At 34.3% G+C, this 27,531-nt stretch overlaps 1 protein-coding gene across 29 annotated transcripts in view; it reads right to left on the bottom strand.

The window, feature by feature from the left end:
• Nucleotides 1-27,531, bottom strand: part of CREM (cAMP responsive element modulator) — a 71,351-nt gene that overhangs the window by 13,121 nt on the left and 30,699 nt on the right. For 10 of the 29 annotated variants that reach the window (XM_074193171.1, XM_074193168.1, XM_074193174.1 and 7 more), the window contains 4 exons: nt 23,415-23,561; nt 16,473-16,570; nt 16,174-16,316; nt 6,011-6,199 (listed from right to left, as the gene is read on the bottom strand). The exons of 1 other annotated variant lie outside the window; for it this stretch is intronic. In XM_074193171.1, the coding sequence (XP_074049272.1) occupies nt 6,011-6,199; nt 16,174-16,316; nt 16,473-16,570; nt 23,415-23,561 (577 nt within the window). 18 more of the 29 variants (XM_074193195.1, XM_074193175.1, XM_074193181.1 and 15 more) reach the window with 14 other exon arrangements.

Raw genomic sequence — 27,531 nt, 5'->3', positions numbered from 1 at the left:
TTGTTCATTCTATTGTAAGCAAATTTCCAACTACCATATCTGACTCTTCTTACTGTAGTTTTACATTCTACATTCTTTTTATTATTTTTATCATGCCTATATTAATGCCCTCACAAGAGGTCAGATGGGTTAGTGAGAGCAGCTGAGTGTCTCATTCCCATTACAATGATTAATTTGAGAAATAATCAATCATTTTAAATCTGTGAATTCTATTCCACGTTAGAGATTTGTGATTATACACGACTGAAAAATACATCCAGAAAACTAAATTTCTAATCAAAGTTCCTTTAGCCAAAGATTCACATCTTTAAATTACTGCTCAAGAAAAAAATCTTTTTGCATAAAAAAGGAGTAAAAAAAAAGTCAGAAACTAAATTTTCTTCAGGTTGTACTCAGTTTGCTTGATTTTTTAAGAGCTAAACCAAGGCGGCTCCGAAAATAAACGTAAGGTAACGTATGCCGCTGCTGTGGAACGGGGCGAGCTCGGCGCGTCGGCGGCGTTAGGGGTGCCGCGGCCCGGGCCGCCACCCGCCCACCTGCCCACCTGCCCACCTGCCCACCTGCCGGCCGCACTCCGCGCCCCCGCCGCTCCTGCGCCTCTCGCCTCGCCCGGGGCGGGGCGGGCCGGCCCGGGGCTGCCCCTCCCCCCGCCCCCCGAAGGGAACTGACTAAGCGCAGGCCGGCTGACGTCAATGCGCCTCTTGTTTGGAGTTTAACTTTTCCACTTCCCTCCCGAAACAGGATTCCTGGAACTGCAGTGACGTCAGCCCTCCGACCATTTGCAAGCGGAGGAGGGCTGCCCTCCTCAGGCCGCTGCCCCTGCCGGGGCTTCGGGCGCCCGCCGGGCACGCTTGTCACTAGGCTAAACTCCCAACAGGTTGCAGAAAGGCGACGTGACCACCGACTCTGGGTGAGCAGAAATCTAACTGACTCAATATTCATCAAAGACAACGAGTGCCCTGAACAAGCAATGAAATTCCGAACTGCACCGTCCAACCACGTTACGATTTTACAGCCTTTAGAAGAGAGAAAGAGATGATGTCCTTCTGCATACGATTCTAAAATTCCTATTCTTGAGCCGCACCTTGACATTCCTAAATAGTTTATCTTTTTGTAAATTCATTCCGTAAAAGTCCTACCTGTGTCGTCTCCAGTTACAGCCATGATCAGCTGCTAGCTTCTGCTTACAGTTTCTTGCTCCTCTAGCACAGTTCAACTGAAAGTGTTCCAAACTAGCAGCACGGGCAGGACGGCAAATAGGAGCACTGACATCACAATGACATCACTAGCCTATCAATGTCATCAATTTACTTTTGTCACTGAATAGCTCATTGCCAACAGAAGCTTTAATGAAAGCTCTTGCTAATGAGATGAACTCATTTTTTTCTTCCAAAATCTACTAACAAAACTGGCTCTACCAATTCAAAGAAAACGTTTGACACACTAGTTTCAAGACTACAAACCATTTTAATCTTATTTCTATATATATATTTTTTTTTGCTGAAGATTTTCACACAAACTTTTATGGAAACCTAAAAATACATTTGTTTTTCTTGGTTGGTGTACTGACTAAACTCTAATTTATACATTTAAAGTTTAGGGGGAATGAAAAGTTAAAGAAAAATGAATCCAAAAAAGAATTAGAAATATTCTGATTTTCTGTTCTGCAAAGGGAACCAATAAGAGCTTTCAGATGCTGGCATATAAGAATATTTGTGGGTTTTATTGGTGGAATATTTTAACTTTTTGTTGCCTTTTAAGTCATCTATTATGCCATTTATATGCTACATCATTTTTTAGAACTCTAAATATCCATGACACTCTTGGCATGGATATACCCTTTTACTCAGATGCCAGTCCTTCAAGAGCTGCTATGTCCAAAAAAATTACAACCCTGTGGCTGATCTGACTCCTCAATTTAGCTAAGCTGGTCCTTAGCCAGCAGACAGGAATGAAGTGCGTGGTCAGGGCCATACTGGAAGGTTTGTACCAGTTTGGCAGTACCTCTTGGACCTTGTATCTACAGGCTTTCCTTTGCAAAGCTAGGACTTCAAACATACAACAACAAATCATCAGAGTGGCTCTTTTCTTTAAGATTAAATATCATAACTATAGAAATTTTGTAGATGTTTCATCTGAAATCATATTAGGATACCTGAACATATTTAATGCTGATAATTATAGTTATCAAATTTTAGTTTAAATATCAATCCATTCCCCAATTTTGGGTTTTATTAAAATACTCCAAAATTCTACCTGTCTTCATTTATGTTCCACATATGCTCATGTTTTCTAACCTAAAAGCATTTATGACCCCTGAAAGTAGAGACTTTCATTCTTTCTATTTGTATCTTGAAGTGGGGGAGAATAGAACTAGATAAATAGGAGGTACTTAATAAAATCTTGCTGACAGATTGTTCAATTATCAAAATACACTGATTGAAAGAAAGTCTAGCATAAGCAGATAGAGAGCTGACCTCAAGTATTGTCCCTGGCACACACCAGCTGTATAACCCTGGGCAAGTCATTTCATCTCTCACTGCTTGGGGCAACTCTGAGAAAACAAAGCTGCAGCGGAGCTGCCAATCTTCATTAACAGAGGGAGTTTGATGGAGAGTTCCTTGCACCAAGGGAATACAAGTTCGGACAAGAAACAAAAAAAATTTATCCACAGTCTGTGTATGTTTGTATAAATGCTACCCCCCCCATCAATTATTGCCCACCATGCCAGTTGAGGCATGCCAGTCTCCTCTCCACTCTGCTAGTTCAGACCCTCATCACCTCTCACCTGGACCATTTTAATAGCCTCCTAAGGGGTCTCCCTGCCTCCAACCTCTTCCGTCTCCAATCCATCCTCCATGCAGCTGTCAAACTGATATTCTTAAAACACAGGTCTCACCATCAGGTCACTTTTCTGCTGAAGGTGTGTCAGTGGCTTCCAATTGCTTCTAGGACAAAATACATACCCTTCCATTTGGCATGGAAAACCCTTCATGAACAAGGTAGCCCTAGCCTAGCACTCCAAGGTTAGTTAATAGCAGCACCCTGCTTGCCATCACACGCACATTCCCTCTCTCCTGCCTCCATAACCCCGCACAGGCTACCCCCCTCCCAGTGCAGACCTACTGCTTCCTTATGACCTCCTCTGCTCCCTGAAGACTAAGGTCGAGGACCACGGCTGCAGTCCATATACCTCCCCTTTTGTCCCCATCCCATTCCCTGCTACTGCCCTCTCAATGCAATTATTTTGAACTTACTTGGCATTTTGCAATTTACTTTTCTTGGGATTCATTGTTTTCCTTTAATACAGGCCAGATCTTAGGGCAGTTTTAAGCTTTAAAAGTTACTGTAAGCTCCTTGAGATTGGGGACTATTTCAGTTTTGTATTCTCCAGCTCCTAGAACAGTGCTTAATTTGTGTTCAGTGAATGAAAATTTCCACTTGTGGAAAAAACTAAATCAAAATAAAAATTCTTGTCCTACCAACAAAGATCTAGACTGGTTATATTTCTTAAGAGCTAAAAGGTACATATTATATTATCACAATCAGACTAAAATAGAACATCTTTCAAAGAAAGCATCATTTTCACCATTTTACAAATGAGGAAACAAATTTTAAATAGTAAAACCGAGTTTCTAAGAGTGATCAAGTTGGTGTTAGGACAGAAATAAATGAGTGCTGAATGCTCTGAATTCAATACCAGGTGTCTGCACTTTCCCTAGGAAGTTGAAGATCTGAAAGACTGAATAAATAGCCAAGTTAAGTCCTTCTACATCCCCCCAGGGAATAACCACCTTACTGCCTCTGCTTCCCACCTGAGGAGACCTAAATCACTGGGAAGGTTCTCAAGCCTCTAGGAAATAGGATGAGTCCTAAAATTCACCACATTTTAGGGGCTTAAGAATCGTCTCATGCAAGTCTTCTCATTTTACAGATGAGGAAACTAAGGCTTAAAGCAGTAAAAATACTTCCCTCAAGGTGAGAAAATAAAGAGCAGAGTCAGCACTAGACTTCAAGTTTCCTAATGCCTACCCCAATACTTTATTAATAATTTACTGCTTTTTGTGGGGTTTTGTTTTGTTTTATATGGTTTTTCACTAAAAATAATACTATTACTGTGTTCTTCTAAGGGATAGTTTAAAACCGATTCCCCAGGAACCTAGTTCCAGTCTGGACCAAGCATAGTGGATAGTGTGTTGGCCTTGTGTTCAGGAGAACCTGAATTCGAATCCTGCCTCGGACACTTACTAGCTGTATGATCCTGGACAAGTCACTTAACCTCTTTCAGCCTCAGTTTTCTTATCTGTAAAATGGGGACAACAACAGGGTTGTGAGGATCAAATGAGAGAATATAAGGGCATTGCAATCCTTTAAGCGCTATGTAAATCTTAGCTATCATCATTATCATCATCAATATCATCATCATCATCATCATCATAATCTACCAACAGAATAGTAGCACTGGTTGGAAAAGTGACAATGTATCTAGAGATCTCTTGACTCTAATGGTGGCAGAAGGACAAAACTGACTTTCATTCTGACACAATTAAAATATATCATTTAATGTCTCAATATTTAAAATACTCAATCATAGCTTTTTTTCTCATCAGTTTTATACTTTGGCCAGATAAATAAAATACTTAAGGTATAGAATGAGAGGTTGCAAGAGGGAGGAAATTATTGCTCACCACATTAAAGACTATATCTTTATCCTATATAAAACTTACACTAAGAGTTAAATAAAACAAAGTTTCTTTTACAATAGGAAAAAATTCTGACCAAGAATTAGGGATGTACTACCTATGAAGTATAATAAGGTATATTTTTCACACAAATGAACATTAGAAACAGTTCTTCAAATACTGTATGTTTTAGATTAACTATATAATAGGCAAAGCATATAAAAAAAAGCAAGTATTTTTATGTTATATATCTGTTCTAAATTGCTGTTTCCTATTGTAACAAAAATAACGACTAAAGAGCCCAAGCTTGGTAACTTCTTAAAGCAGTGCCTTAAGTAAATGCACCATTCGAGAAAAGAAATGAAACTCTGGATTTTAAAAAGTTCTATCACTTCACACATAATAATAAACACAGCACTTTTAACTAACTAATTAATGTTTAATGCCCTTAAATGAATATAGTTCATCCAACAGAACAAAATGATTAAAATAATTTATAACACAGTCTATGGAGCTATCTGGTCATTGAAAAATAGCAGGGAATTATTGCATAATTATGGTTTCATTTTATTTATAAATATTCAAGAGATGTAAGGGAAAGAACAAGGGAACTGAGAAGATCTAAGCTGGACCTCTGATTTCATTGGTTTAGGAAACTATTCATGTGGAAACTTCTTCCATTGTTGTAGATTTACAATTCTTCTGCAAATTAAGTCTTAGAGACACAGCGAGGTTGACTTGCCCATAGTCACAAAGCTAATATGTAGCTGAGGCAGGGCTTAAACCCAGGTCTTCCTTTCTTCAAGGATAGCCCTCACTTTGGAATTCCATGACTTTAAAGACAAAACCTGGATTTGTTTTGAAATTATTTGGTGGCAATTTGACCGCAGTATAATGACTAAGGGGAAAAAAAGTCCACCACAACCATTTAACTAAAATTAGGCTAAATTATCTTAAAAGATATATAATAAAGAATGGAGTTCTTATCCCTCAGGGACCAGAAACTTCTAGAAATTCATTATATATTTGTGACTCAGAAATTAAGAACATTTATTTAAAGGAGAAACTCAATAGAATTTAGATTCTGTTTTATAATTTTAACATTAGCTTTAATTTTTCTAAATGTTCACAACATTTTACTACTAATAAGAATTAAGCAATTTATGAAAATAGCTGTTTGATGTACTAAGAGATTATATATCTTTCTCAGGCTTTTCCTTGTGAGGTGGCCAGTAAAAAACTCCTAATGCCATTTGAAAAGCCATACCACTGCATAATGGTGTGAATCATTTACAACTATCTCAACTTATTGTATTAATAAAATATACCTTGGACAACAACCTGGCTGCCTGGTACAAAGAACTGCTGAGTGCCATCAGCTGATTGAGCTGCATACTGTACAATTGTAGCACCTGGTGGAGGAGCTCCTGAATTTGTCATTGTTAATGTCTGTAGTCCCTGAACACCATCAGATCCTGGATTAGAAATCTGGATTGTTCCACCTTGGGCTATAGCAACTTAACAGAAAAAAGAAAAGACACATTAGAAACTGTGAGAAATCATACTTAATCATCCTCTAATGGCAAATATACACGTTGACACTTGTATTCTTTGTTGGTTTTCTAGTCTCAGGTACCAAGACTGCTCTGCCTTACTGGAGCCTTCATTCTCAGGGTGAATAGGGGAGGGGCCATCAGGTTAGTCAAGGGACATTCACTCTTCTAATGCTTCTTCTGGAGGTGGGTAGGGGGTCCCTTGGGAATAAAGGAGCTTTCCCAAGAGATTAAGTTCTACCCACCCCTGCTACTCTCTCATAAAGAGCTTGAAAGAGGCCTGGTGCCAAAATTTGAATTTGCTGCCCATACAGTTTTCTCTATTCATCTTGAATGATTTAAGGATTGGTGTCTTTAAGAATGGTCCAAGGGGCAGTTAGGTGGCGCAGTGGATAGAGCACAAGCCCTGGAGTCAGGAGGACCCGAGTTCAAATACAATCTCAGACACTTAAAAATTACCTAGTTGTGTAACCTTGGGCAACTCACTTAGCCCCATTGCCTTAAATTTATGAAATTAAAAAAAAAAAAGAATGGTCCAAAATGACCACCAGGGGATCCCTTACAGCTTCAGGATCTTCTTATTTCATTGAAGCACTTCTAATTGCAGAAAATTAATACTTTTCTCTCTTTTAAATATATTTTTTTCTTTTAAGTATAAGAGAAATTGGCAAATTTTTTTATCTGAATGTTTCTACTACTTAATGATAAATTGGTCCATTTTTCTATTTCAGTCATAAAAGGAAAATAAAACTTTAAATCTCTCATATATGACTTTAAGGAGTACAGATAGCACTTTTACAAATCTAATAATACAAAGACAGGTTCTAAGCAGTTTTATCCCTCCTCCTATGCCGGACAGGAAAATGTAATATTTTGGACAGAATATCACTTTCTTAAAAACAGCTAGGTGATGCAGTGGATAGAGCACCAGCCCTGGAGTCAGGAATACCTGAGTTCAAATCTGATCTCAGACACTTAATAATTGCCTAAGCTGTGTGACTTTGGGCAAGTCACTTAAACAATTACCTTAAACAAACCAAAAAACCAAACAGTAGGGTTTATAATCACCTTTTTATCCTAACATTTAGCTCCATTTAATATCCTAACATTAAAAAGACAAAAGAATATCAGTCTTCTTCAACCACCAAATTAAAATACATGGGGGCAAGGGGGAGGCAAGGAAAGCTTTAGGGTTAAAAGTTATATTTAGGGACTAAGGGATGGGCTTAAGGGTAATAAAGCATTTTGGGGGGGAAAGGGAGTTCTTTCATTAAAAACCTAAATAGGCACCCAGACTTTAGAATGAAGATCAAAATAAAATGCTTAAAAATAATATAACAACAATTATACAGAATTCAAAATAATTACAATAATGAAAAAATGCTATTTAAAAATAACACATCCAGTATAGTTGTGGGTCAATTTCAAACTTTCATTCTTAGTAGAAGCTAAGCAAATGACTTTTTAGAGATTCACATACTGGGGGGGGGGGGGGTAGGGAAGGGGGCAATTTCAAATAAAACATCCATACAAAATTTTCAACCAAAGATTCTGGTACTTCCATAATAGCAAGTAAGAGTTTTGGGAAAAGTTTCTTAAATCTTAGGATACCACTGGGTCTAAGTTAGACATAACAAATGAGAGGAACTAAAGAAATTCTTATAAAACAATTAACAAATTGTCACTGAATAGATTTAGCATGAAAGATGAAATAAATATCCATCCAGCATGAAAGATGAGATAACTATCCATCCTAGGAGAAGGGGTTCAATATTGAATTGGAACATTATAAAAGTCTCATTAACAAGAATACTTGGAAAATGTGTTTGTACTTTTTTTGTTCATTGAATTTTAAAATTAAATCTGTTTCAATTATTGTTGAAAATCATTCTAAAACACATTACTCTACTTCTCCTACCTTTGTAAGTAGACTATACTAGATAGTCTTTGATGATTCAGGGTCTTACAGTGCTTTAGGACCATCACTGTGAACATCGCTTCCCAGGTAAGGGACTATAGAATGGAAGGGGTAGCAGGTTGGACTAAATATACCCAGAAGTTTGTTTTCCCTCTAAATTCTTGACAAGAACTCGTCTTGTGATTTCCCCTTCTTCTAAAAGTACAATGTCAAAAAGGTTTAGCTTATCAAAGTTTGCTACATACAAATGCTACAAATACTCTTCTATAATTCAAATTTGGACTTTCTATATTAACATCAGGGCTTAAGTGAAATGCATTCAAATTTAATAGTGAACAGATTCAATTTTTTAGAAGCTGGGGTAAGGTAAAGATAAACAAATGGCTTAATTTTTTTTTAAATGACGTTTTTTGGAATTAGTATTTCATGAATGCATGATAAAAAAAATGTTATAATTGCCAAAGACATAGAAAACAGGCAATCCATATAAACAACATATGGGCTCTTCACAACTCACAACCAGCAAGAAAAAAAAATCTTCTTAAAGATGCAAAAATAGAAAATCATAAGTAATATCCTAATATTAAAATATCTAAAAATTTGATGATTTTAACATCATGGGATCAATTTAATATAGACTATAAATAACTCAATTCAAAAGTTTCAAAAATACAGTAAGTAAAAATGTACTGTACATTCGTATCCTTCAGAGCATTTAGGCATTTATCTTTTTCCTGAGATTACCAAAAAAGTTGTCATGACTTCTTGGGCCTTCTTCCAAATTCCTAGATTATAACAAACTTCCAATTAGCCTGTGTATCTATGCAAGTAATTTTTGCTGGCAAGTATGAAAACATAAATTGCTTTACTGCTTTTTTCAGTGATCTCATTTATTTCCCCATGATATTCAAACCAGTATTTTCCTAATATACTACCCTCCAAGAAGAAAAGTATATCAATCAAGAGTCTCTTACTTTCTTAGTAATTTTTTCTTTCATTTATATATCCAGTTCTTCTATTATAAGTAGACATTAAAGATAACTAAATAGTATTACTTTATCTATTGTTTGGGTTTATATATTTTTTATCTGGCATAAGAAGAAACTATTCTCTCAATAAAGGTTTATAATTTAACTTTTAATATTCCAAACAATCAATCCATGTATTTAATGACCTATCTTCCCATTTATTCCAACTTCCTTTATCAAGACAGTCCCTACTGCAGGGCATATGTTGTTTATATGGATTGCCTGTTTTCTATGTCTTTGGCAATTATAACATTTTTTTTATCATGCATTCATGAAATACTAATTCCAAAAAACGTCATTTAAAAAAAATTAAGCCATTTGTTTTTTATCTTTACCTTACCCAAGATCATACATATATAAAAATTTTCAACAAGAAGTAATGCTCCTGAACAAGAGCAGAGAAAAGTTAATAACAAATACCACGAATATTACCATCACACTTCTAATGTGTTAGTGGATCACTTGACTAAACTTTAGTGAAGGGACATAGGTGACTATGGGTAATAAAAAAAAAAGTCTTTCCCACTTCTCATTAGGAAAAAAAGACTTAGTATTTTCCTAAAACAGTCATATAAAGGCATGAGATCTGAACATAACAGTAAGACTTGTACAGTAGCAGCTTAAACAAAAGCATAATTCATTACTTTAATAATTGTTCCTCTCCACAGTAAAAATCAATAGTTTTTATACACAATTTCTCAAATTTTAGGTGTCTAATTTTAGGCCTGGAAACAAAATAACATGTCTTTAAAGATGAGATTAGAAACCAAGTCTGCTAATGCTAAATGTAATAATACTCTTTACACAACCCCCATGATGCCTCTTTTAAACAGGCTTAGATATAGAATTTTATCAAAAAATGTTTTGAAAGACCAAATGTCCAAGGTTTCTCCTTTTTTTCTAGATGCTTCTTAGCTGTCTAAGAATTCCACAGCCCCCAAAAGAAAGTTAAAAGAAGTTAAACTAATTCTGGATTATCTTTAAAATACTGGTAATAGAGATCTATACATATTTCATGCACAAATGATTACTATTACTATTCACCTTCTTTCACCTTGGAGTAACATAGTACATTTGTAGAAAGCACAAGAAAATTTTAGAGCATGCCTTTGAGTCCCACAGCACCACTGATCACTGCTCTCACTGTCCTCTCTTCACTTACAAATCAAAGGAAAAGGACCTCAGCACTACCACATCAGAAAAGAAGTTAGCTGCTTCTCTAAACCCAATTCACTCTAGCTTGACCTGAACTTCTTGACCCCTCCCAATTTTATCAATACCTTTACCTTTTCATTCACTATAATTAAATGTAGAATGCATACAAAATATTGAGATCTGCGTAAGCAGTATATTAAGGTCACTCTATCTCAGCGGGGGGGGGGGGGCAGTGAAGGGCAGTACAATGGAGAGAGTATGAGGCCTGGAGTCAGGAAGACTTATCTTTCTGAGTTTAGCCTCAGACACTTCCAAGTTGTGTGAGCCTGGACAAGTCATTTCACCCTTTTTGTCTGTTTCCTCACCAGTAAAATGAACCTGAAAGAAGGAAATGGTAACCAGTATAGTATCTCTGCCAAGAAGACCCCAAATGAGGTCATAAAGAACTGGACAGGACTGAAACGACTGAACAACAAAAATCTCTGCAAGACAGGATTCAGCTGTCTGCATAACACCTACCACCCAGGTAAGCTAGCATAGTGTAATGGAAAAAATCAATTAGGGAGAAGTTGGAAGATATGAGTTCAAATCCTGGGGCTGCTACTTACTATTGTTATTATTACCTTAGTCAAGTCAGTCAACCTCTCCCAGGGCCTCAGTAATCTCTTCTAAGGGACAGAACTATCTAAATTCCATCCAGTTCTATGTCCTATAGAACCTGCTAAGAGAAATCTAGCACATGATACAAGCTCTTGATGAGGATGGTGCTAGAACTAAATTGCATCAAAAAAAAAAAGTATCCTAAAAGTTAAGTCTTCTAGAGGAATTTCCATAGCCTGAAACAGTGACATATCTGTGAAAATGAAAAGCACTGTATAACCCACAACATAAGAAGATAAAGGCAAGAGTAAGTACAAGAGAGGGGGCAAGTTAGATATGGCAGAAAGGATGGTTAGGAGAAAAAATTTTATAGCAACAGAAGATTAGAGCCTACCCTCTACCAAAGAGGTCCATGGAGGGAGGATATGGATTTGGATTGGAAAAACAAAAATATCACATCTTAATTTTCACTCAGTAATAGCATTTCCTCCAGTTATGAATTTAAAATAAAAATGTGTCCAAGATACTAAAAATGGTAAGAACCCTTGCTCTTTATCAATTCCATGATTTCATAGATGAGTAAACTAAGAGAATTTAAGTTACTAGACTACAAACTCTAAGTCAACCTGGAAGATCACTAGTCTGTCCTATGATTTGATATGATTTGATCAAATATATTTTGAATCCTAAGCATGCAAAGACATGTTAATTTATATACTGACTCCACTATTTCTGTCAGAGAATAGTACCATTATAAACTCCATACCATGTTACCTTTGATTCTTCTTCCCTCTCTCACTTCTCATGTCTAATTGGTCACCAAGTCCAGGCAATTCTGACTCAGGGATTATACCCACACTCTATACTCAATACCACCAAATTGAATTATTTCTAAATAAGTCTTCCACTGATTTATCATACAATCTAATCTCCCTGAAGCATAAAACTTCAATCATGTTCACTTTTTTTTTAATTTGCTTTTTCATGTTCACTTCTGATCAAAAATCTTTAGTAGTTTCCTACTGGTTGAAGATAATTCAAATTAATGAACTTCACCTTCAAGACAGTATCCAAACTTGAAACACCCTTACGTTTTCCACCTTTATCTCAGTACACCTTTTGATGTGATGGTCACATAGCCATTATACTCTATTAGCCACTGGTACTTTCCAAACTAACATTCTTTGCTCATGCTCAATACTTGGTAAGTTCTCCTCTTTAATTCCTGTCCATCTCTACAAGGCCAATTCATAAACCAACTCCTAATCAGTCGAGTGAAGTCTTCTCTAATCCCCACCAATTGTAACTAACCCATCTGACATAGGTTTTAAGACTTGAATGCACTTTTTTCTCGATGTATGTTAGTTTTAGCCCTCTACCTCACTGAAGCAGAGTTCCTGTTCTCCAGAAACTAACCTGAATCACATTTCCCTAGAGCCTTTATCACAGTACTCTGCACACAGCAGGGGTTTAATGTAGGTTGTGTTAGTCAACACAGATATGCATAATCTATTCCTAAAACCACCCTGACTATATAGATTGTGATAAAACATAAAATGTTAACATATCTGAAAAGAACAGCAGATTCTTAAAACAAATCTTCAGAATTTCCACAGAAAAACCTGGAACAAAATTAGAGTCATGGAACACATTTGCCTTAAGAAATCCAACAAAGGGCAGATAAAGAAAAAAGGGAAGCTCCTATCACATAGGTGACATTATTTTATATAAATGTGGGTAAATGAGATAATTAAGGTAGGCATTACTATTGCATTTGTCCAAGGTCATTCAATTCAGTGGCAGAGTTGGGATTGACCTCAGGTCAATGAAAGTATCACAACAAAGTGACCTCATGAAAATAGAATAGATTTAGTAGGAAAGTAAGTTTTTGGAATATATATCAAATTGTTCCTGATAAAAATACATTTTTTATAACATACATTAAAGTTTCTGGTCTATATCTCTGAAAATATACTGCATATAATTCCACAGTCAAAGGCACAATCAAACAGTTAATTACTTTTAATTTTTATTAACTCATTGAATAATAATTGACATTTTTATAGTAATTCAGGTTTAGAAGCTTTTTGTCTATCATCTCAGTTGGATTGAAACTTGGACTCTACTAGTGTAAGCCAAATTCCCTCTATAAAGAATAGACTCAGCATAAACCTATGACTCTCTCAATAACTCTGAATTCTTAAGAAAACTATCAATACCTCTTTTCAGTATGCAAGTCTTTTTTTATAGACTGATTAACTTTTGAAATGTAAGTTCCCAAAAAATCAAAATAATAATAAAAAAAGATATGGGTAAAATTTCCAATGCAATAGGAGCAAGGATTTGCAGGCAAAAAAAAAAATATGATCAGAATATATGTTTCAAGAGAGGAATAACTGATATTCCGGAACATGGGGGTAGAGAAATAAGTCTATGTTATCAAGTGAAAAGACTTTATAATTCATTGTCTTTAAAGCAAATTTTTAATACCACAAGCTATTTTATCAAAAATTAAACTTAATTAACAGTAAGTTTCCCATACTATATCTTTGAGAGAATTTCTCATTTATGTAGCAAAATTTTAAAGGAAGACTTCTTCCTGGAATATGAGTAATATCTCATTCAATAATCTCTATATAATTATATTTCTAGGACTAAAATAAAGACCATTTTTATAATTTCTTCAGAGGGTTGCTCCTAAGGTAAAATAGCTAAATAGCTCCAGGCAACAATATAGTTAATAACACTATGCTGAAATATATATGAAGACTTAGTGAATTCAGATCATGTGCATAAGGCATGAATGTATTTCTCCCTACTTTTATCTTTTTCCTGCCCTCTACTATTTTAACTAAATATTCATTTCTCAATTTTTCCAAGAGGGCAATATTTATATTATAAAAGTATTAGAAAACTTATAACAAACAACTAACTTCAGGTCCTATTCATAAAAGTTATATTAATATTTAGGTGCACATTTCAATATATACTAATGACCATCTATTTGGAGTGACTATGTATTTATATTAGTATTTTTTGATTTTTATAAATCATCAACCCTTCAAATAATAATAATGACAGATTAAGTTGTTTTATTAAAAAAATAAACATAAAAGGAAGGCAAGCAGAAATTAAACTAGAAAAGAAAAATAAAAACTACATTTTTGCAACAGGAAATTCTGAAAAGCTCTCATGAAGAAGATCTAAATGGAAACTTTCTGGATGTTATAGTGGCGCAAAATTCTACCATTTGACCTTTGTTGACACCAGCAACTAACACTATTTAACCATGAATGCGTTGACTTGAAAACAAGAGTGTTACTGTCTAAAAATTAGGTTTTACAGTAAGCATTATATATTTATATTCTAAACAAAGGTACATTGAGTTTAGAAGCTTCTTCTGTGGATATTATTTTACTAACTAGTAATACTTATTGGTCCAGGGATATGAATTCAGAGAGATACAGTGTACCTTTCTAATCACACTACTGAATTAACAAAGGTCAAGTATTATCAGGAAACTGAATCTACAAAACAACCAGGAACTGTTGTTTAAATGACTAATAATATGATTGAGACAAATCAGAAACTAGTTCTTCCAAATGCCTCAAATGGAGAAAACTAATAGATGGTAGATCTTTTTTAAAGAAATGAACATCCACAGAACTAAAAAAAAGAAGTCCTTTTTCATCTTTACAGTTCTCTGAAGTGAAAAACACTCTATTACCCCCTTTACACTATCTCCAAGGATATTTTTAGTGCTTGACCATAGGGTGCAATAAGAGTTGGATCCAAAATTGCCTTGAAGAATGAAAGTGTCCTTTGTTTGGACAGAAGCAAAATGTCCTATATTAACAACAATACTGTTCATTTATGTCTCCTTGTTTTCCTAGGACTTTCACATAAATTATCTTTTTAACCATATGATAAATAACTTTGTAAGGTAGAATAGCAAGCACTGTTAAATTGACATGAATAAATGATTTTCCCTAAATCTAACTGAGTGCAGTCTATAAACAATCTTCTTTTTCTGTGAAAAGCTACATACTTTTTTCTTTTCAAATCATATGATTTTAGCAATAAAGCTCATGTTTGGAACCAATATGGTATTACTCTCTCTTAGATTAAGTGATTTGCCCAAGGTCACAAAGTCAGATAAGTGGCAGAGTCATACTAAAACTAATTCTTCCAATTCTCAGCCAATACTTAGTTGTATTATATAAATATATAATACCTGTCGACAAAGAGGCAAAACAAACTTTGTAGATGGCTTAGTGTAAAACTAACAGCACAATTGGAAAAATAACCTAAAGCACATTAAACTGACACAAATCTTTCTAGTTCTCAAAGGTAATTTTGTATTGCCCAGATTAAAGTCTGTGAATATAATAATAAGATTTTTCATCCAAGATGTTCAATCTTGGGTTTTGGAGAAAGAACATTCAAAATTTAGTCCCATACTTGACCAAGAAAATATTTAAGTTTCAAATATACTTCAGTACCTGCAACACAGATCCTCTTTTACAAATGTATTTACATAGCAAACTTGTTCTTTATTGGAGGGGTAACAACTAGTGCCTTAATTACAACAAGCAGCATAAAAATTTACAAAACATTAAGTTGTATAAGATTAACATACATTAAATATCAGTTTAATGATTTCAATTAAATTGTCTGTCCTATTATTGTAGTTTTAAAAGTTAAATATTTTTCCATCCTCATTTTGGCAAAACTACAATTTAAATGAATAATGAGAGGAATGGAAGTAGAAATACACTTAAAACATTTTCTAAAAATACAAATATAAGCTTTTCATATTAATAACTAATAGATATTTTTATATTAAGTTAACAACAGTAAAATACAGGTGTAGCTCTATTCATTGACTTCCAACCTTAACAAACATTACAGTAAAATAACCAGAAACAATAACAAAGCAAAAATCTGTAAAGGGTAAGAGCCTTGTATATACATGATTATCCAATTCTTTTTAATTATTTTATTTTGATTATGAATATAAGCTGACTTTTTCAAAGTGAAAATGGCTTTCAGTACAAATCTCATTTTATTTAACATTCATTTTTAAAAATTCTGTAATACATACAGGTGGGAAAATTGATATATTAAAATAATCGGTGCTGAAAACTAAGTTATTTTAATTCAGTAAAGTATAATCTTAAGTATAACTACAGAGGACTTAAAAATAAAACGATCATATTGTATCTTAGCATACATACTGTATTGCCCCGTGCTAGTCTGATATATGCTAGTTGGCACTGCCATGGTAGCAATGTTAGGTGGCGTTCCTTCTTCCTCAGATTTTTCTTCTTCAATCTTGGGAACACCAGGCACATCAGATGAAAGTTCATTCAGTATTTTTCTAAAACATAATTTGTGGAATATAAATGATCACTTTTAACTTTTCTACAACATGCCTTTAAAATATGAAACAAAAACAAAAGCTTAAAATTAAGATTTTGATGACTATGCAGCATTATTCAACAATTACAATAGAAATTTTTTTTAACAAACTTACCTATATGAAGGTCTTCTTGAAAGGATTTCTCTACGTTTATGAGAATCAATTACACCCTCTGCTTCTGCAGACTCATCTGTCTCTGCAATTGTTGCTACCTAGAATACAAGAGTTTCTAAAAATTCATCATAAAATAAAAGGCCTTCTAATTAATTCATTCAACCAATAAATATTTATTGAAGACTATTATATACATAACACTACATTATATACTGTGGCAAATACAAATAAGGTCACAAATATGAATCCAAGCCCTCAGGGTACTTATAATCTAGCTAAAGAAAAATATAAACACACAAAACACTTAAAACACAGGAGAATGGTGTATTTAATTGAGTGTCAAATAAAGAGCACAGAGGATAAGCACTACAGATTTGAGAGAAAGTCATGTCACTTAAGATTTGGAATAATCTGGAAAGGTTCTATGTAGAAGGTGGAGAATTCTGAACCAAAGATTCTTACTCTTCAGAGAAATTTTACATGCCATTCAGTCCTGCAGTACTTGCATAGAAATTTCTTCCTCAACATTCTTAGAAAGTAGTCGACCAAGCTCCACTTAAATATTTCCATTAAGGTCAGTCCTTCCATTTGAATCATTTCAACCATGTCACTTCAGGGCAGCTTTAATTATCAACAAGCTTTCCAGACCTAGAGACCAAATCTGCCTCTACAGCATTCACCTTATCACCCTCTTGGGGGGGGGGCAATCAAAATCTCTCTTCTACAATGAACACCATTCAAATTCATGAAGACAGAATGAAACATGTTGTCAGACACAACTTATTTGTAAATTTCTTCAGCTTCACTGTACTTGTTTAAAAAAGGGGAAAGAATTTTGAGAGAGTAATTGTGAGAAAGAACAAGAAAGTCATGTCATGAAAATTTTTAAAAGAATATCAATAAAATATTAAAAAAGAGATGAGAAAGAAGTTCAGAAGCAAAGATAGACAACCAAGACATGGTTAGCACATTAAATTGGAGTGTTAAATTTAATATGCTATAATTTTTTAAAAGAAACAATTTACATGTAATAAAGACGCACAATTCTCATTCTATCCCTTTTATCTGCTCTCTTCCATATAGAAATATTTATACATTGATTGTGGAATTCCTAATTAAAAAACATTTGAGAAAAAAAAATCTTTGAAGGCAACTATCATGGCACCCTTAAGTCTTCACTTCTCCAGTGAAGGATACTCCCAGGTCCTTCTTGTGTTCTTCATATAGCATACTCTCTTGCCATCTCACTTTCCTGGTCACCATCCTCTGGACATATTCTAATCTGTCAATGTTCTTCCTAAAATATAGGTGCTACAATAGCTAGATGTGGTGTAACCAAGGAAGAGTGGTAAAGTAGAAATTTCATTTCCCTTGCTGTTGGTACTATGCCCTTCTTAGCTAAGCTTCTTTGGCTTCCATGTTGCAATGTTTCCTCCAAATACTCTTTGAACCCTTCAGAGGATGTAAAGAAGTGGAGAAATGGAGTAGTTGGAGCTGGCATTTGGAGTTGGAGGGAATATTACAAAGAAATCACAGAAAAGTGGGTGTTTTCATGGTATGCTTTAGGGGTAGTAAATAAGACTGTTTTGGCTAGGTGCTATGTAGCAGTAAAAAATTTAAGATTAGAAAGATTGAGTGGTATTCAAAGCCCTATAGCATAGTCCAATATAGCCCTGGCACCAGCATCAAGACATTATCATCTTGTAATAACAGTATACAAGAAGAGAAAGTTAGCAGAACAAAAGATACTCGGGATGAAATATGGAATATGATATTCTCTAATTAGCTATGTGCCTTTGAAAAATCATGCTATGTTTCTTTAAAAAAATTACTTCATAAAATACTCAGTTGGTACAAATATTCTCCAAGTTTCCTTCCAAGTGAAAATCCATTATCAGACTGGGAAGTCTCAAAAATGTGGAACACAAAAATTTGCTTATCTCTCTTGAAAAGGATGAGTAGGTATTGTTTGATTTTTAAATCTGAAGGAAAGCTGGGAAAATTTTAATTTCAATTTCTAAAACAATATAAACTCAATCATTCTTAACTTAACTGAAACCTAAATCATAGGAAACTCCTAATAGCAGGACCATTTTGACTATTAAATGAAAAGATATGTAAAATATTATTAATTTGAATTTACTAATTAGTTCAATTAAGTTATTGATGAGCACCTTATACGAACAAAGCATTGCACTAGGTATAGAAATTCAAAGACAAAAGCCATATATTCCTTGCCCTAAAGAGCTTACAATTTCCTGCAATCATAGAAATGTGAGCGGTTATTGATATCACTCACAACAGCAAATTCAGTGCAGTAACAGGTACAAGGCCAAAACCTGATGTAAACAAAAAAGCCCTGATTAACCAAAGTATCAGTCACGTATACAGCTGTATGATGTACATAGGTGTACAGACTCATAAAACAAGCACTTTAATAAGGACAGACTTTGATGAAAATTTGATTTCCCATCAGATAATGCTGTACTAATACATACTAGTTTTTCAAGATAGTATGCATGTGTTTGTGTGTTTAAACACACATACATTATGTGTTTCCAGAGTCATTTATAATATTCTGCCATGAGAAGGAAACTCTGATGCAATTATTCATAGATTCCTATCAAAATAAGGTAGTATTAATATAATTTAAGCATATTTCTGAAATTAAAAATAATCTATACTTCTAATATAATTTATATTTCTCAATATTTTCCATATTGGGGTAGGACAATAATTATCTCATCAAATTTGTCCTAAAATTCAAGAGACCAAAAGAAACACATTCATAAGATAAAAATGAAGGGCTACTAAAATGCCTACTCTCTCATACTGTAAAATGTGAAAACATATTTTGGCTTCAAAAGTTTCTATTATTCTAGCATTCTGATGGAACATCTGCCAACTCCCTAAAACATACTAACAGCCAAAATTATCTAATGGCACTCACTCAAAAACTTTAAATTCTGAAAAGGAAAGTAGATGAACCTACTAGGACAAACTTTAAAGGGATCAAACTTAAAACATTTCTTCCTAGGTTTATCCAAACCTAGAAATGACTCCAAATCTCAGAGAATCTATTATTATGATGTTTTGAATTTCCATGGAATAATCTAGTCACAATTTAAACTCCCAACCTAAAATAAAGTTTACAAGAAAGAAAACAACCAACAGTGACCAAAATTATATAAAAGAACATCAGTGGAACAAACGAGAGAAAGAAGAACCAAAGAAATAAAAAATAGCAAACCTAAGATAAAAAATTAATGAAAACAGGACTTCCTATTTAACAAGAACTACTGGGAAAATAGGAAGGTAGCTTAGACCAGCATCTTATACCATACTACATAGTAACAATCAAATGGATACACTCCCTGAAAACAAAAGCCTACACAAAAGGAAATGCTCATCACAATTTCAGTTAAGGGGCAACCTTTAACTGAAGAGCTAGAGATTATTATAAAAGACATGGTATGAACTAATACAAAGTGAAGTGAGCAGAAGAGAGAACACCTGTACATAGTAAAAGCAACATTATACATGATGATGAACTGTGAATGATCTAGGAATACAATGATCCAAGACAATCGTATATAACTCATAATGAAAAATGCTATCTGCCTCCAGTGAAAGTACTAATAACGACTGAATATATAAACGTTGTTCTTCAGTTTTTTCTTTCTTTTTTTTTTTTGCTCAAGTCTTCTTGAACAAAATGATTTATATGGAATGTTTTATAAGAATGAACATGAATAACCCCTTAACAGATTGTTTCACATCTCAGGGAAGAGGGAAATCTGGAAAGGACAATAGAATTTGGAACTCAAAACTTAAAAACAATGAATATTAAAATGTAATTAGGAGAAATAAAATATTTTAATTTTTTAAATTAAAGACATTTTGGGGTACAAAATTTTGATTACAAAAAATAAGAATGAAAACAGAATAGAGAAAATATTAAAAGGGAGAGGAAAAAGCATTAATATAATTGATAAGTCTGATATTCAGAAAACACAGGGAACTGATAAGATTATAACACCAAGAGCCATTTGTCAATAGAGAAGTAATAAAAGAATATGAACAGTTTCCAAAAGAAAAAATGCTAACTATAAATGACCATATGGAAACCATACTTCAAATCTCTTTAAATGAAAATTTAAAAACTTCAAAATTTACATTGCAATTTGCAAACTCACAAAGATAACCCCAAAAAAGGGACTAAATCAGTATTATGTGGACTGAGGGAAAATATTCACACAAATCTATTAAAACATTTTGAATCTGAGATAATGTAAAAAAATTACGTTTAAGCTCTGTGATCCAGTTGTTCCAATTCTGGAGAGATATCATAGAGAGAACAACGATAGAAAAAAAAATCTGATATATTATTATTATACTAAAATCAGTCAGACCTTCAATTTTTTTTGTTATGGTAGAGATTGGGGAATTGTCCCAAAAAATTCAACTATGAATGTAATTAAATATTATGCAGTAGAAATGATAGTTATGAAAAATTCAGAGAATTATGGCAAGATTTGTGCAAATTGAAACAGAGTGAAATAATTAGAAACCATAACAAAGTAGTGACAATTTAAATGGAAAAAAAATCACCACTAAAACGAGGCACAACTTTCAACACTTAAAAAACCAATAATGAAAACTATCACCCTTCCTCTTGACAGAGGGGTGGAAACAACTTAGGTAGAATATTATACATATCATCAGATGAAATTATTCTATTAGGTTTCTCCATCTTTGATATCAGAGAAAGTTCATTTGGGAGGAAAGGGTTATTTCCAAAAAAGGACTTCAATGTAAAAACAAAAGACAATAAAAAGCATAAAAATAACTTACTTTGAAAAAGGGATATTATATAATCTGAATACAAACAAAAAAATTTCTCTCTTATAACTTAGCAAAAGTTTTAAGGCGTTAACACAGTGAGACGAAACTAGGCTTGGAATCTGGATGAATAGGTTTCATGGTCTGCACCTGATATATGTCAGTTTTGTGACTGACCAGAGTTAGGTCACTGAACCTCTGAATGGCCCACATAACACTCTAAGACAAAATTACAGTAGAGCTCTCATGTTGGGAGTGCATTACTATGATCAAATCATTAAGTCCAGTTATTTTCTTTTCTTTTCTTTTTTTTTTTAGAACTTTGCAAGGCAAATGGGGTTAAGTGGCTTGCCCAAGGCCACACGGCTAGGTAATTATTAAGTGTCTGAGCCCGGATTTGAACCCAGGTACTCCTGACTCCAGGGCTGGTGCTTTATCCACTAACACCACTTAGCCGCCCCCAGTTATTTTCTTTAAAAAGCTCTGCAAAGGGGACCACTCAGTGGTGCAGTAGATAGAGCCCCAGCCCTGGAATCAGGAAGACCTGTCCAAATTCAGTCTCAGATACTTGATACTTATTAGCTATGTGACCTTGGACAAGTCACTAACCACATTTCCCCACAAAAAATAAAAAACTAAAAAGCTCTGTACTTTTATACAAGGAAAATACATTCGTTCACTATGACTAAATATCTAATATATCCAAGGCTTGATGTTTTCCTTAAACTTCAGTCATGTAAAAATTAGAGACAAAGAATGACATGCCCATTAAGCTAAGAATGTTTTTTAAATTTTAAGCTAAGAGATATTTAAAAGTCTAGATATTTAACAGTCAGGAAAGTATTAAAACTTCCTTGTAAATCATCTACTCACATAGAGAACACAGATTTGCATCAAATTCTCTTAATCTGAACAGCTTAAGAAAAATAAAGATGCACAATGCACAAAGGTAACTGAGTTTTTAGGAACTCATAACTACAGTTTAAAATATTATGCTGCCAAAGATATGGCAACCTGGGTAGAGGATGAGAAAGGATATGTTTGGAAATAAAAGTAATGTAAAGAAGATTTAAATTTAAAATAAATTAAAAATCAAATATTCAAAATATTTATTATAATGCTGGATCCAAGCTTTCAAAAATGGAATAAATGAAAAATGTCAAGTCATGTTTTCTTTTTATGGCCAATGACAGTATTTGAAAAGAAAAAATTATTCACCAAAGGGAATAAAAAGAAAATGAGTAAACTGAACACAAATAAACATGAATATGCATTCCTAAATAACTCTTTCAACATAAAGGATATGAAATTTTAGCCACAAGAGGTTATTAAGATTTAAAATCATCTTGAATAAATATTAACTAGAAGTATCATGAGATTATAATTAGAAGATTATAAAGAAATCCAAGTGTTAAGAATGCAAAACGTGAGAATATATAGTGTCAAATCAGATGGAGGTATCTCTTTTCTGAATATTATGAATGATAATTTCAAAATCAATTGAATCCATGTAACAGTACGATACTTCTAAAAACTACCACCATCCTAATGCCATCATACCAATGAATTTACCAAATGTATTTAATGAGGAACTCCCAAATATATACCACTGATTAATTTTTCTTTTTTCAGTCTGATTTTTTTCCCCTAGGGAGAAAAAAGGTAATGCTTTAAGGTTTGCAAGCACTTTACAAATACCTCATTTGATCCTCACAATCAACCCTGAGAAGTATGTACTATTAAACCCATTTTTACAGATGAGGAAACTGAGGCAGAGGTTAAGTGATTTGCCCAGGGTCCAAACAGTGTCTCAGGCTACATTTGAACTCAGGTCTTCCTGAGTCCAAGTCCAGAGGTTCTAGCAACTGTTCCACTTAGCTACCTTGTCGGGCATTAAATTGCAAATTAAGTCCTAAGAAGAGACCCCAATTCCTAAATCAGCACTCTAAACTATCAAAGCAAGACACTTCACAGAATCTCCTTTGCAACATCTAAGGTTTGAATCAGAACAGCTCTACAGAGAAGACAATAACAACTTGGGCATTGGGTTTTTTTTTGGAAGCCTAAGGAAGTTCAAAGTCATCCAGAAAGAAAGCTAACCTGAACAGTTTGTATTTGTGGTGACTGGATAACCGATGGCTGTGGTGTCTGAATCACTCCCTGGACATGTACAGTTTGACCTGAAGGCAATTGCACTAGAGTTACAGCTGGAGAGCCTCTTCCGGTGCCTGATCCAGCTACAGAAACCTGCAAAAATGATCATTCAGGATTATAAAAATGCTACAACAAAAACAAATGCAACAATGACCAAAAAATAGACACGATTCATCACTAAGACTAGTTTATTTTTCTTCTTTTTTTCAGCTATCAAGGAATGACAGACAAGCTGCTGTATTTACCATTAGGATATGATTATCCTAGAACAGTTCTCTGATGTTATAGATATTAGAAAAAAACCCATGACCCTCACTTTCAGTTCCCATGCTTAGGTGGGCTAAGAATGTTTCCAGCAAAGGATTCTAAGACAGTTAAACTACCTCACTACTAGAGAAATTGAGCCTCCTTTAGGAAAGAGCAATGATAAGGTTAAATTCTCATTTGACTAATTTGACATTTTCCCCTGTAATATTTTAGGAATGAGGAAGCTAAGTCAAAATTAACTTGGGAAGTCATCTTAATCTAATGTTACTTAAAATCTCAAGTTGATGACATTCTAATGTACTTCTGATCACAGGACAATAGCCTGCAGTCTCAGGACTGACAACTCTAGATATTAAAATCACAAGTTAATGCACACCAAAAGTAAAACAAGAACTCCATGTCTTTGCAGGGGGTCTTTAACTCAGATTAACACCCACCTTGCTACCCCATTTAATTCAAATGCTTTGTACAAAGCTCAGACCAAGCTAAGAAGAAAAACTTCCTCCTCCTTCACTATGTGCCCAAGGTCATCTCATCAAAACTTTCCATCAGCTAAAAAAGCACAATATTGCTAAAGCAAATTTTAAAATTACTGAACCTCTTAATCACAAAGATTCCTTCCATAAAAAAGGAAAGTTAAGAAACAACCTTCTATCTAAGCCACTCTCAGAAAATGGCAAGTTGTGCCTCCTATGGTCTGCTCCTGAGAAATGAGTATTTGCCTCCGTGACTCCTAATTCTCAAAAAGCAATGACCAAGTCCTACAGTAGGTCTTCAGGACGTTCTAGAAAACATGATGCCCAGCCTGCATCCATGTGAGCTACAAAGAGCCACCATCATGCCAACAGGATATCTGCAATTTCCACCACTTCTCCAGACTGATAAAAACACAGGCCAGCCTCAGGGAAAGGGTAATGGAATCTGATGCTGCTGGACACTTAAATTCCAGCTGTCTCCCTCTGAACCTATACATAGAGGACAATTAAACAGACCCATCTTTCTACCTCACTGGGCTGTTACATCAAAGAAAAGGAACATACATGAAAATGTTCTGTCTATTTTAAAATGCTTTGCCATCATAAATCACCCTGACAGTAAATGCAGACTATAAATCAATCAGCAAGTGTAGATAATACATATTTTAAAAAAAAATGAAAGTTCCTCTTTACATTGCATACTCAAGGTAAAAAATGTGATCTTATAATGGATAGTTGCTAAGTCTCAGAATCAGAAAGACTGACATCCAAGTTCTGCTTCTGATGAACACTCCTGAATGATCCTTTCAGCATCCTAAGACCCTAAGTTGCAGAGAAGCTGTTACTCTATATTGGAAGAAGTTCCATATAATATAAAATTACAGATTTGGTTAAAAAAAATATTCATAATAGGTTTCTTGCAAAAAAGCAAATTCCCCTTCTAATCCCACCAGCCTCTAGCATGCACATAGCATTGTGCAATATTAAAATATAGGGGGGCGGGAAGATGAAATGTGTTCCTTGATCAAAAAGATATTACAGGGGCAGCTAGGTGGTGCAGTGGATAGAACACTGGCCCTGGAGTCAGGAGTACCTGAGTTCAAATCTGACCTCAGACACTTAATAATTACCTAGTTGTGTGGCCCTGGGCAAGCCACTTAACCCCATTTGCCTTGCAAAAAAAAAAAACCCTAAAAAAAAGATATTGCAATTTAGCTGAGGTGCCCAGTTGAATACATTTTAAGAATAAAATTGACTCAGACTGTTAAGAAGATCAAAGTTGAAGACTAGAATAGTAAAAGAAAGCTTCCAAAATTGGCCTTGATTTGGGCCCTAAGGGATGAGTAAAATTAAGATTGATGGAGGGGAAAAATGTCTATTCAAAGAAGAATTGATTAAGGCATTAATGTGGGAATGCACATTGAATGTTCATAGGACAGTGAGGACACTAGACCAATTTAATAAAATGTAATGGGACATAGTGATCTGGGTCAGATTATGATGAATTTTTAATGTTAATCTAAATAAAGTTATTTATAACTATACCTTTATCTTAGGCCCTAGAAAAGCATGGAGAGTTTTTGGGCAAAGGAATGTGATTTTTTTTTTAAAACAAATTTTAAGATTAATCTGAGGGGTGGCTAGGTGGTGTAGTGGATAAAGCATCAGCCCTGGAGTCAGGATTACCTGGGTTCAAATCCAGCCTTAGACACTTAATAATTACCTAGCTGTGTGGCCTTGGGCAAGCCACTTAACCCCATTTGCCTTGCAAAAACCTAATAAATAAATAAATAAAATAAAAAGATTAATCTTCTGTGGGAGGCAGCTATCGGATAGAGCAGGTTTAAATAAGACTGGAGTTCAAATCCAGTCTCAGACAATTACTAGTTATGTGATACTGGGCAGGTAACAAGGTCTATTTGCCTTAAGAAAGGAAATGGCAAATCACTCCAGTATCTTTGCCAAGTAAACTCCACAGCTAAGTAACAACAACAAGCTGTTATTAGTATATAAAATGAACTGGAAGTTGACAAGCCTGGGGACAGGAAGACCAAATAGGAAATTACTGAAATAATCCAGTAGATGAGGGAGAATAAATTACAATGGGGGAAATAATGAATATTGATTCCACTGAAAAAACTAGGCAATGATAAAAAAAAGATTTGATGGGTAAGAGTAAGAACTCTTCATTCAATTTTGAATACTGAGTCAAGTGATATAGTGAAAAAACTAAGTGAAAAGTCTAAAGGAGGGCCTGTTGTAGAACTGTAATTCAGAAGAAAGATCAGAATAGGAAGCAGATATTTATCTCAAAGAAGCTCCCTGGGAAATCTATTCTTAAAGGATTCTTTTCCTAAAAGGAATGAGGATAGCAAAAAGCTAAAAACATATTACTTGGGCAGATAGGTGGCGCAGTAGATAGAGCATCAGTCCTGGAGTCAGGAGTACCTGAGTTCAAATCCGGCCTTAGACACTTAATAATTACCTAGTTGTGTGGCCTTGGGCAAGCCAGTTAACTCCATCTGCCTTGCAAAAAACAACAACAACAACAAAAACAAACCTAAAAATATATAACTGCCAAGAAATTCAAAAGATTGTTTCTGCATTAATATTAGAAGATTCTGTTCCAAGAAAGAATTTTTCTCTTTTCTGAAGTTCCCACTAAAATGCAGGAAAAAAAATATGACACTCCTTTCAAATGGTCCTATTTCAGGAACTTGGAATGTTAAAAGCTAAGTCATCAAAATAAAAAATATGCAAGTTTTTAATTAATGAAAAACTGAATTGGAATTCCATGATTTGGAGCTGAGGTAAGTGATATCTTAATAAAAATAGATTATTATGTCTGAATCCAAAGAATATGCATAAATAAGGGGAAGAGATTCAAATATCAAATATCCATTCCAAGATTTTTATAAGTTAAAAAATCTTAGCACTGGATACATTTATGTATATTTAACACTCTCCAGATAGTCACATTAAAATGAATATTAAATGCAGGTTTTTTTAGTCACTTAAAACATAAATTATATTCACAAATTAAAAACCTTGTTAATTTGTATGTCTTTATTTACAATAAAGATGTTGCCCAAAAGATGTATAAAGTGATCTGTTTAACCCATAATGGGCTTGTATTTTACCTTTTTTTCTAGATCCCCTAAAGAGCAGTCCTCCTGTGTGTGATGCCTGAAACATAGATTATGCTGATGCCACCACATCCACTGAAAACCCCACTATAGACAGTTAATCTGAAGAGATAAATTAGATGATGCGATTTACAGCCTTACTTGGCTTTGCAATTTAAAAAATCCTATTAATGA

This window comes from Macrotis lagotis, chromosome 7 (assembly GCF_037893015.1).
Source record: "Macrotis lagotis isolate mMagLag1 chromosome 7, bilby.v1.9.chrom.fasta, whole genome shotgun sequence".
Lineage (NCBI taxonomy): Eukaryota > Metazoa > Chordata > Mammalia > Peramelemorphia > Peramelidae > Macrotis > Macrotis lagotis.
This window is presented reverse-complemented; position numbering and strand designations above follow the sequence as displayed.